The sequence below is a fragment of the Nothoprocta perdicaria genome, unplaced genomic scaffold (genome assembly GCF_003342845.1).
Source record: "Nothoprocta perdicaria isolate Ctin4 unplaced genomic scaffold, notPer1 scaffold_141, whole genome shotgun sequence".
NCBI classification, from domain to species: Eukaryota; Metazoa; Chordata; class Aves; order Tinamiformes; family Tinamidae; genus Nothoprocta; species Nothoprocta perdicaria.
The window spans coordinates 1,656,290-1,668,467 of record NW_020454550.1 but is presented as its reverse complement, the minus strand read 5'-3'; the positions used below and the strand labels follow the sequence as shown (position 1 = coordinate 1,668,467).

At 37.7% G+C, this 12,178-nt stretch overlaps 1 protein-coding gene across 1 annotated transcript in view; it reads left to right on the top strand.

Moving 5' to 3' along the window:
• MCPH1 (microcephalin 1) overlaps positions 1 to 11,619 on the top strand; it is a 117,538-nt gene extending 105,919 nt beyond the window's left edge. The window contains exons 13-14 of the mRNA XM_026034302.1: positions 10,635 to 10,872; positions 11,443 to 11,619. Coding sequence (XP_025890087.1) covers positions 10,635 to 10,872; positions 11,443 to 11,498 — 294 coding nt within the window. The 3' untranslated portion in view covers positions 11,499 to 11,619. The remainder of the gene's footprint in view (positions 1 to 10,634; positions 10,873 to 11,442) is intronic.
• Positions 11,620 to 12,178: the final 559 nt, after the last annotated feature.

Sequence of the window (12,178 nt, the reverse complement as noted above, 5' to 3'; positions counted from 1 at the left end):
CCCCTATAAAATATTGTGTGCTGGCAGCTGCACTTGTTGCTCTTAGCATAGGAGATTTAAATGACTTGACTTTTAGTACTTCCTATGGGGTCTTTTAACTTAAGATATAGATTAAATCAAGGAGAGGTGTTTCTGCACATTAACAAATACCATTGCCAAGGAATATTAAACAGCAAAACTGATGATCAGAAGTAAGAGTAATTCTGTCAGGAGTTTTCAGAAGTAAACTAAATCTGTTATGTGCTTTATTTATACATACATATAAATCTATGCCTATATATTTGTGATTAGTGGCATTAAGATTTGCATTCATTTGAATTATGTCAGATTTTCAATCTATTAGAATAGTTTTCTTCTCAGGCAATTTTGAAGATTTTTCTATCATGTGAATTTTAATGCAGTTTCAACTGACCCTTAGTTTGTATTTCAAAAGTGAATAATTCCCTGCTACTTACCCTTGTAGTGCATGAGTTTCACTGCAAATAGGAAAAGTTACATATAAATTTTATTGCAATACTCAGGTTTTCTACTGCACTAAATGTTTTTCTTTTATAAATGCATCTTTTATAAATGATTTAAGAAAAACAAAAAGCCTTTAATCACTTAATCACTCATCATTTTTCTTTTTTATAATGTGATCTGTTGTACTTCAGGTGCTAAACAGAAGTGTTTTAAATTTTTTTTATGAGGAAATATTTTAGGCAGCTCTACTTAAATGTAGACATTTTTCCTCTGTTGAAACTAAAAGAAAAGAAAAAAGGTCAACTTTTTTAAAAGTAATTTGCTGATGCCTCTCTTTTAAAGCCAAATTTTTTTTTTATTTGTCTCACTGAAGCATATCAAAAAAGATAGATTGAGAAAAGTCAATCCTATGAAATTTGATGGAAAAAGAACTGTGTTCAAGCTTTGACATACTTCATAAAGCTGTTGAAAACTAAACCATGAAAGCCAGATTTATGAGATTTTTTTAAAGTTATTTGTAGATTCCCAAGACGATTGTGTTCCCATCACTTACTGTAGCCTTTAAAACTCAAATGACGCTTAAAAATATTCGTATTTGGCACACATTGAGTTACTGCTGGGTGTTGCAATGGCATTCAGCTAAGCTAATGGAGTAGAGGGAAGAATCTACTCCATGCTGGCTTAAATTGGTGCAGTTTGCTGAGGCAGAGGAAAAGTTCTTATATATTCCTATTTTGAAGATAAAACTTGGAATTATTTTTAATGTTAAGATTACTTTTATGGTGAGTTAATACAATTGTTTAGGGAAAGAGCCTTTAGGGAGCATCTGTGTAACCCTTCACATTTGCCAGGCTTTTCCTTTCAACAAGATCATGATTTTGTTATTACTGGAACAGAAAACCCTTTTATTTATTGAAGCATTATTCATCCGTGCTTTGCCAGGTATAGCAAATCTGTTGACAGCACGGGATTTATCATTTACAGTAAAAGGCCAGGGGAAGGTTCTGCCTTGCCCCTAAACCACCAAAACAAATGTCGCTCTTGGAGCTTGCTGCACAGTATCCTGTGTTGATTAAAAAGCAAGCTGGGCTTTCCAAAGTCATCCAGCATCTCTAAAGTCTAAGGTGGTTAAAACGAGGCTATCCTTTTCAACGTGCTTTATGCCAGTGCTAGGCTTCCATGCCTAGTATCTTGACTGTGTGTAGTGTTTAACTATAGAGAATATAAAGTTGCTTTCAATTAATTGCAGCACATTATTAGCTAATGAAATTTCTCTGTAAAAACAGTATTTTAGTGGTAAAATGTACTTAGCTGGGAATGCGCTATGTTTCAGTCTCTRTAAGTGCAAGAATGTTCATGACAGTCTCCTTTTCTTTCGTAATTAAACTTTGCTACTTACTCATTGACACTTCATCTCTTAAGATGCTCCAGTGAAATGAATGAGCTACTTACTGTCTTTAAGAAAAAAACGGCTTTTTGGCCTGTGGTTGGCTCAGGCAAGTCAGTCTATAGGATACTGTACATAAATCATGGGTAAATGGTTTCAGCGCAGTGGGATAAATGCCAACGTGTTTCATTCCTTGTTGCTGCCATGTGGGAATGGACTTGAGTGAACAATAAGGTAAAAAAAAAAAGTTCCCAAAAAAAAAAAAAAAAAAAAAAAAAAAAAAAAAAAAGCTAAATTTAGTTGAAGCAATTATTTTTGCTAAGAATTCAAATTAAAAAATGAATTCCATACCTAACTTTTACAACTTTAACTCATTAAATATCCCTGTTACATCTGCCAAAAGTGACTCCATATTACTTGTGGCTGCATCTACATAAGCCAGTAATGAGGAGCGATGGGAATGGATGGCAGAGTGAACCTGCTMGTGCTGAAAACCCACCTTGCACGTACCCATCTCGGTGCTCTGTACTAGTCTGAGCCTGGTCCCGTGAACTGAGTCCATCTCCTGCCTAAATCTCCTCAGAAAGGAGTCCAGTCTGTGCACTTGAAGGCTGCACCRCAGTGTAAACCCAAACAAGGCTGGGAACAGCCGAGAGACCAGTTTTGAAGTCCCACTCCCAAGCCTGAGCTATGTAAGTGTCTTCTCTGCTGCAGGTTGTGAAGGTTTGTCCAGCAAGAGTAGGTCTTTGTACACATGCCCATGTACGTGCTGCCTACCTCATTAAAGTTGTGCATGGGTTTCTAAAGCAAATTGTTTGGAGGCTGAGGTTTTACTGATTTGTATGTTGGTTCAACTGTGTTTGTTCAATTGCCAGCCGTCTGAATTAAGGAGAGAGAAGGATGTCTGACTTTATTTCCTTTTGGTTTTTGAAGAAGAGGAACTTGCATACATTTAAAAACTTAGTTGGAAAGTCCCACCAATAGTATCCCCTTGCCTATTTGCATGTAAAGATGTCTTTAAAGAACTTTCTTTTCCTTTGCAAGAGCAAATAAGTACTTAAGAAAAAAATAATCTTCTTGTTAAATTATGTTTGCATATGGAAACACTTAATTCTGTGGAGATTTTCATAGATTGCTAATTCTGCACACATAGTCTCATTGAGGTCAGTGGCATTAAGGTGCATAAAGACAAGGTGGAAGGAAGTGATCTAAGACTTAAGAAATGATGTGAAATAAATGCAATAGAATTGAGTAAGGAAAGGAGCAGAACAAGGAGAAGTAATTATTGACCACAGAAATGAAATTCAATTTACAATATTTTGGTCAAAAAAACAAGTAATTATTTTAGAAGATCCAAAGCAGGATACGTCATCTATGTCATATTCTGATGAAATATACCTAAAATACTTGAGCTGTTCCCACTGTACAGAGGATTGGTAGGGCTTCAGCTAGAGTATTGTGTCTAGTTTTGGGCACCGCACTTCAGGAAAGACGTGAATCAACTGGAGGGGATCCAGAGGAGAATAACAAAGTGATCAGAGGTCTAGAAAACATGACCCATGAGCAAGAATTGAGAGGACTGTGTTTGTTTAGTCTAAAGAATGGAAGACCAAGGGGAGACATGATAACARTCTTCAAATATTCAAAAGGTTGTTACGAAGAGGAAGAGAATAAATTGTTCTCYGTGTCCCTTGGCACTAGAGCAAGAAGTAACTGACTCAAAAATGCTAAGTTAGATACCAGGGATAGCTTTATAACTGTATATGACTGTAAGAGTATGCAAGCACTGGCGTGGATTGATAAGGAGTTGGTAATTTCTGTCTTTGAATCTTTTCGAGTTTCTTGGGGTCTTGCCAATTGTAGCAGGACCTGTAGTGGTAAACCAGAATGATACATGATACAGAATGGCACAAAGTGATATGTGTCAAGCTCGTGTACCACTTCAGAGTGATACAAGGCACAATATATGCGGGTGAGAAAAAAAAATGCCTTTCGGAACTGTGTGTTATAATTGGTAATTATTTGCAGAAATTAGAGCTCAATTTGCAATTGCAATTTGCAGTTTTGTCATTGCCTGACAATTGAATTTAATTCTCTAGAAAGAAGACAAGAAGAAAGATGAATAAATCATTAAGGGAGTTCTAAAGGAAGGTTTAAACTTTTTCTTATCCAGGATAATCCTACTTTAACTAGTTTATAATGAAATGATTTTTTAATTTCAAAAAGAATTAGTTTGCATTGAAGCCAACTTTTGGATTTAGAAACAAACAGCCACAATAAAATGACCACACCTAAAGAGTGTTTTTAAGTGATACATATTATACTACATATATATATAATAGAATACACATATAAAATATATCCTGTTATATACATAGGAGCTGAAATACAGGTCCTTGATTTCGATGTCACACTTATTTTCAAAAGTCTTTTCAAAGACTTTACAAAAGATAATTTAWTTTTTTTTTCTATTTCTATTACTTTTTTTTCTATTAATCTATAGATGATTATGTTGATATTACATAGTATTTAAACATAGTTGCACTTTTGGAGAACAATTAAATTAAAGTAAAACTAAGTGAATTTGTTATCATTTTTCCTGAAAAAAAATTTGCTATGCTGGGAGAAATGGTTCCAACATCTTCCGATACAATTTTGAATATCTGCCAAACAGTAGATCTATTTGCCAAGCATTTTCATACAGTATTCCCACTGGGACTCAGTCTTTCAGAGAATAAATTGGTGAAATTAGCTCTTCTTATCAGTCTATGGGATTTGAGAGAAGCAATCTTATCTGCCAACACACGGTGGAAAGAAACAATATTAGCTGARTTGTCTGCATTTTAGCTTTCTTCCCTTCATTTTGGCCAGGAAACACGTGAAGGACTATGGAAAGGAYGGGAAGAAACTATGTTTTGGAGAAAAACACAGATAATATAGATAATATAGTCTTTAGTGTTTGTCATTTGTCTTCATTTTACATTTTTTTCCCCAAGAACAAAGTGGGAGGACTTTTTTTCAAGACCAAATATTTCACTCTATCTTTTAAATCTTTCTCCTTTTCCTTCTGCCTCCTACAAGTGCAAAAGTCTTATATTGCTAAAATATGTCCTGTGTTTGCCTGTACATAATCCCCATTTATGTGCTTGTGCTGGGGTGCTGGTGTAGCTTTATCACGCATCCAAAACGTGCATTCACTGTTTGATCTGCTTGAGGGCTTATGSCTCTCTAATTTGACGTGGAGCTCTTATTCTAGCTACATGCTACTAATACCCGCTGTAAAAATGTGGTTTCAGGAAATATAAATAATTTTCATGAATGTTTCAAACTGAGTTATGCTCAGAGAGTGAAACCCTTCTCTATCAATTATAAATGTATTTCATGCGAAGGAGGGGAATGACATCCTTGCTGTTCAGATAAATACACTTACCCAGGCACTTGTATGGTTTGTACCAGCTGGACTCGGGAATCCGTGTGATGCCCCGTTAATTTAGGCAGGATTTTTCAAAGGCAAAGGCTATTCCTTTGTAAAAAAAMTGGTTGAATGATCTTGTATCCAACTTTCAACAGGCTCTTTTATGCTGGGGAGCACCAGATTATTTATCTAGTACAGCATTTCAGTATAGCTTGAAATTAAAGAATTTAGTGAATATTATTTCAACTGTTAATATGTTAAAAAAATAACAGCAGAGTGCTAAAATAAATGGGAAAAAAAACCAAACCAAGATGGTGAGCGGTTAATTTAAGCAGCAAATGTATGTCACACGCTGTTACCACAAAAGGCAGTGTTGCTGTTTGATTAGTCACTTCCATCCTTTCAATAAAGCTGGCATTTAGAAAGATGAGGAGGAGAGCCCTCCTTGCTCGTCCCGCAGGAGAGCGGGTAGCCCAGAGGCCCTTGATCCCTGTCGGGTCCTGCAGATTCTGCAAATTCCTCCCGGCAGGAGCCTGAGCACTGCCATGCGCTCTCCTTTATCACGAGCAGGCCAGTACCTCAGTTCTGTGCATGTCTCTGAGCCCTTGATCTTCAAGGGTACATAGGGTTCCACATGTGTGTTTTCTTTTTAAATTTTTACTAAGTGACGGACTGTCTGAAAACGCACATAACGATGTAAGAGCAATGTTTGCTAACATTGTAGCTTGGAGATCTAGCAGTGCTGTAGCTCTCCTGGAATACGTTGGTCTTTTTATAGCTGAAAACATWCGTGTTACTGGTACCAAGTATTTATCTGTACTAAAATCATCTGGATATCAAAATCTTGGACATTAAGCAACATCACCCAGCTACATCRAATGGATGTACTATTTTATGTGCAGTTTTTTCTTGTTCAATTTGTAGATTAATGAAGTATAAAGRCTTTTTAAGTTTTATCAATTTCATGTGGTTTTTTTTGACATTTAATAGTTGCAGAGTGGTGAATTAACCCATAGACTTTAATGGTTTTTTTATTGGATGAAAATGTACAATTTCTCATCAACTTCAAATGAAATAACACTTGGTCTTTAGATATAAACCATAAAATATATAATCTTATCTCTTCTAACTTATCTCTGAAATTTTATCTTCTGCTGTTTGCATTTAATAAACTCTATTTATTATTTTTGCAAGAAGCAGTAACCAAGATTTGGTTAAACCTTTCCATATGTTCAGCAAATACTTCACATGAAAAAAGCCTAAATAGGTATCAKCAAGGTTTCCAATGCTATATTAACCATCCAGCAAAATGGTAACGATAAAATAAAATTTTGAAGTGTATTTTTGTGGATTTATTTGTCTCTGGTTAATAATAGAAAATAATTATCATATTATCACCATATTATTTATGGTACCATATATATTACTATATTATCATATTATTAATTACCATAATGGAAATTTATTTTTTTAGACATGTATCGATGTCTTCATTTTATATAATATATTCAAAGCAAATATTTCACAATGTTAATTATAGGCTACAAATACAAATTCTATTAGACTTACTAATGCACAATCATATTTTCAATTAGATTTTTGTGAGGAATTATTTTTCTAATTGTGGATTAGACTGGAAATGTCTTCATGTGCCATGTTGTGGAAGTACCCTGGAAACTGTGTACTTCATAGGACACAGTTTCATTGTGAAAACATTTCCACATGCATTCAGAAAAAATAGCTTTCTTATACTGTCTGCTGCATGAATTCAAAATGAATAGATATTCAGATATATACCCAAGGAGAAAAAGCCACATAATTCAAAAAGTAAGTTTTCTTTTTAATAAAAAGGGTTTGTGTTTTTTAGTCTTCCTCCATGTAGTCTAACATTTTAAGACAATTTGATTTTAACTATCATCCAATATAATATTTCCTTAAAATCTTAAAACATTTTTTAACTCTTCACTTAATGGTGACAAACTTTGTCTGCCATCCTTTCTTGTTCATAAATTTAACTTTTTCATGCAGAATTAAAACCAAAAAGGAGGTGAATGGAAAAAGTGGTTAATGTCTTGATAAAACAGATGATCTCTGATCATGTTTTCTTGCTGCTGTAATTTGGTCCTGATTTGAGAAATCAGGGGGRAACTTTTGGGGACGTGATGCTCTTTCCTAAGACTCCTGAAAAGGTCCCATCCTTGTCCGTTCGTACCTGAGCTTTAGTCCTTGTTCCACATGGGCCCACCAGGAGTTTAGCCGTGTCCATTTGTGTACATGTACATCTGTGTACATTTTCCTGTACACTCTGGGCAAAGCTGCAGAGTTTGTTTAGTAAGTGGTGTTTGGTTTGGGGAGGTTCAGAACAAGAGTCAAAGTTGAGCAGGTAGGTGACAGGATCTCAATACATGTACAATACATGTACCTACAACGTAGGGTAACAAATTACACTACTTTGTTTCTACTGCTGTTGTAATTTCCGAGCTGAATTATGGAAATATTAGGAATCATGAGATTAACAGTTTTCACTACCGAAATGCAAAAGGGAGAATAGTTGGTGACGTGTACGGTTTCTGTAGCGAGAAGAAGTTCTATTTCTTTGCCGTATATTCTCCGTGAGATTTAATTCTGGCAACAGTGATTTTTTTCAACCTTATATTCAAAGAGACTTCTACATTCCTGGGTGGGATTTTTTGACAAACACATCTAGGCATCTTCCTATCCATCCATCTAGTGAAAGAATGAGGTAAGTTCTTAACAGCCTTAATGAAAGGAGTAAATGGACCCTCTTGCAAGAGACTTATTTTTTCTAACCATATGCTAAAAAGCAAATTAGAAAGGAAAATTGCCACCACTGCCTCATACCATAGCAGGCAGCAGTGCCATCTGTAATAATACAGACTGACACTGTTGTAGCTCTAACTGCCAGTTGATACAATTTCTGGAAACGAGCTGTTTTGGGGTCTGAAATTTTCCCAGGCTTGGGCTCTGCTGAGGGGTTATTTATTTATTTTTTGAAGCTCACACAGAATCCGTGTGGTTTCAAAGGGCTCGCGGGGCTCCTGGAGCGCCCTGAGCTCTTTGATGCCGCCRAGGCAGCTGAGTCAATTCCACGGTAAGGGCCGGATTAGGCTGCCTGATCCCCAGCTCCRGAGGGGCCGCGGGGCCGGGGTCCCACCAGCACCTGGAGCAGCCTCGGAGCTGTTGCTTTGCGAGCAGGGAGCGGGAGGCAAACGCGGCTGGAGCTGCAGGACGGCGACGCTCTCCGTGTTTGCAGCCCTGAGCCCCGTGGAGCCGCGGGYGCGGGAAGGACGAGCCCCAAGCTGCAGGCTGGGACCTCTTGTGATGGCATCGCACAGASGCGCTGGGTGCTTCGTATTGCCATGCACTAATAACACCCACAGCTAGGAATTTTAAAGGAAATTTAAGAAATCACGTACCTTCTCAGTATAATATGGGTATTTCGCTTTCTTGGGCCCTTTTAATCTAAGCCAAACACGGCATAAAGACGCTGTTTGTGCGCATCGGCTGAGGCAAGCGTTCTTCAGTGCTCCAAATTTCCACAGCCTGATTTGGTGGTTAGCTAGGTGCGTTTTTGMCTTTAAAATTGATTTAATCCAAATGTTCTTCCTGTAGGACAGACTGTACAAAAGTGCTTTCTTTACAGCAACAACAAACAAATGCTTTCAGGGAAAATGCATGAGGAGGTTGGAATACAGTTAGTCCTTTTAAGTCATATTCCACCAAATATGTCAAATAGCAGGATGGCAACAAGTTATACTTTGTGTCTTCTCTCTAACACAAGTGCTGAATTTTTAATATAACAATTTCTCAGTCCTAATCATTTTCATGTTTGAAATCTTAAAGCTATAAGCTGATAAAAAGTGTTGAGCCTTGGAGTTAAAGCTGATTTATTGTGGATAAACCATCACAACGGTTTCTTGGTAATTGTTTTGCCTCTCTCAATTGCAGTTGCTTTATGTAAATAAATAACTGCAGAGATCCCCTGCGTGGCAGATCAGCTAAGATGGGGTTGTGTCTCTCACGAGGCTCTTTTGAGCTGTTCAGTGTACTGCTTTCTCTCATTTGCTGACCTAGCTGACCACAGCACTTTGAAGCTGCCTCACAATCGTAAGCTATGAAAACGAATGCCATCCCAGCAACACCACAATCATGACAGTGTCTTTTTACATCAGAGGTTGCAAGCCAAGATTGCAAATTTTTGATCTAGACCCCTTTTAATACCCTGGCCGTGGCCTCAAAGCCTAAAGCTCCCATCAGCAAGTGGTGCTTGTACAGATTCCGAATCTGATGCCACATATGAAAGCTGCACAGTACATACATTTTCCATGTTCCAGGACATCAAGCATCAATTATTCCCTGYCCATCAGCTGGGTCTTTATAAAAGGACATTCTGTGTACCCCCTTCTGCAGCTCAGGTAGAGGGAGATGGTACAAACCTGGCCCAAAATCTGAGGACTCTTTATCAGAAGTGAGCCCTGGTTCTCTCAAGTCTGCAATATAGCTCTGCTTTGTTGCTCAGCCAAATTATTTGGATGCTCTTTGGCTGCAGTGAGGCAGGATTAGGTGTTTTTAYATTCAGAAACAAAAATACACGGAAGAATAAAAAATAGAGGATGTCTCTGGTTCTCCTCGAGTGTTTTCAGCCTAACTCAGTGGAGCAGTCTCAGTAACCAGCTGCATTCAGCAGGCCAAGAATCCACTTTGTTTCACAGAAAGAGAAGTTGGGGAGCTGTTAAGAAGTTGTTGAATTCTCTGTTGGCGGAGGAAGATCCCAGGACTGGGGCCAGGACTGACTGACATTGTCCCCCGCAGAGGGGACAAGGGCACAAAGACCACACGAGCTGGAGCTCGCGTTGGCGGCGCCCGCTTCGCACTTCGCCACTGCTCCGGCCAGCTGCTCTCACGAGGGCCCGACCACTTCCTAAGGATGCGCCAAAATGCTGCAGAACCACTTGGCTTCCTAAAGCCGTGTGAACTGCGTGAAGACCCTTTCTCTGGCTGCAGTTGTCTTGCTAAGTTCCTACAGTATCTTAACGGCCTGTGGTCTTACAGCAAGTTTGTGCCACAATTGAGGAGGAGCTCAGGTATCTACACAACAAATGATTTCTTCCCCTGTTCCAGTTACACCTCTTCACTGGCTACAGTTTCTTATTTATCCGTGCAGTGTAAATATAACAGATAGTGTGCAGAGTAGCCTTTTTTTCTGCTGTGCAACTTGCTGTTGTGTTTCTTTATGATCATCTGTATAAAWAAATGACAACTTCCAAATTCATGAAGAAAATAATTAGTTTTACTTGGAGKGGAGTGAAAGCATATTGGCTGTTGATTTTGTTGTTTCCTCCAATACAGATCTGCAGGCTTCAACGTCATCTATCACCAGGAAAATATCAGCAGAATCTCTTTTCAAGTCAGCCKGTGATGTTTGTGTCACCCACCAGCCAGCCCCCCTGCCAAAAGCTGGGTGAACTCATACAGCTCTCAGGAGGAAGAACATGCAAAGCCTTGCGCCAGGCAAAGATCTGCATAGGAGAATACCCAGGAAAGAAGTACCACGAAATAAAATACATATCAGAAAAATGGATATTAGGTAAGAGACTAAATTTCCATCTGTATGAAATATTAYGAAATATGTATTCAAAAATTAGCTGTAAACTTATTACTAAATTGAGAGGASGGAAAGAAGAAAATGGAATAGACTTTAACAGTTGTTCCATCTTCAGGAAGATCATCGCTATGGAAAACACTTTCTATTAAAACTATGATTAATTTTTTGCTGGCCCTAGTACTTACCATTGTAATTTTATCAGGAAGGATTTCATCGAAAGTGTTTTGAATTTATCTTTTATGTGATCGTTTCACTTAGATTTCATGTACAGCTGAAAAAACTAAATTACAGGAAAACCCCTTAGCATAATTGAATCAAAATACCGGTAAAATTTGAAATAACAGTAAGAAATATRTTGTTAATTCAGCACCTTTTTTAGACTAAAGTGTGTTTGCTGGACTGTCATTTGTTTGCATTTATTCACAGAGTCCTTCTCTCTCTGTTCTTAGCTCCATCACTATTTGGAATCAAAAATTGMTGTAAAGTACACTGCACTTTATAATCAGCTTTTTGTGCATTTTATCCCRAATACTTCTTTTTTATTTCTTTTAGATTCAATCACACACCATACAATATGTCCTATGGAAAACTACATTTTTCAGCTGTGACCTAAGTCAAGAATGTCCATATGGTTGCAAGAAAACAAGCCTAGTTTGGATACAACAAGCAAATAAGCTGTGAATAAATTTGCTAAGAAAAAAAAGCAAGTAACATATTTATAAATACAGCCAGAAGTTTTCTACATGTTTATTACTTTTTGTAAATGACCATCTTGTGAAATCTGTAGCTTTTTATAATAAAGTAGTTCCTTAATAAAATATATCATGCTTTTATTTATTTGTTGGAGACCTTTTGGCCCAAAAGTTGGGTGAATCGTTATTCACTGAGAGGAAATGGGAAGATYTTTGCCAGTGCCTGGGTGAACGTGATGGTTTTGCAGCGCAGCTGCAAGATGTGAGTGTGTTTCTCAGGGTAGCAGGGGTTGTCCTCCCGTGAAGAGGTGTGGATGCCATAGAGYTCCTTATTCCGAGTGCCCCGGAGCACAGCTGGAGACCCACGTTGCCAGATGTTCGTGACGAGCCCTAACTAGGGTTGCTCAGGTACAAGTGCAAGGTTGCCCCTTATGCTCACATTGCTAGTGTACCTGCACTTGCAAATCTAGTTTTCAAAAGCAGCTGAAAATTAAGTGTGCTCAGGTGCATAGTTACAGCATTGCTGTTATTACATTATTTAAATCCCTTTAAATACCTTTTCAAGCTGTCTTTACCCCCTATGTAAGCTAAAACTA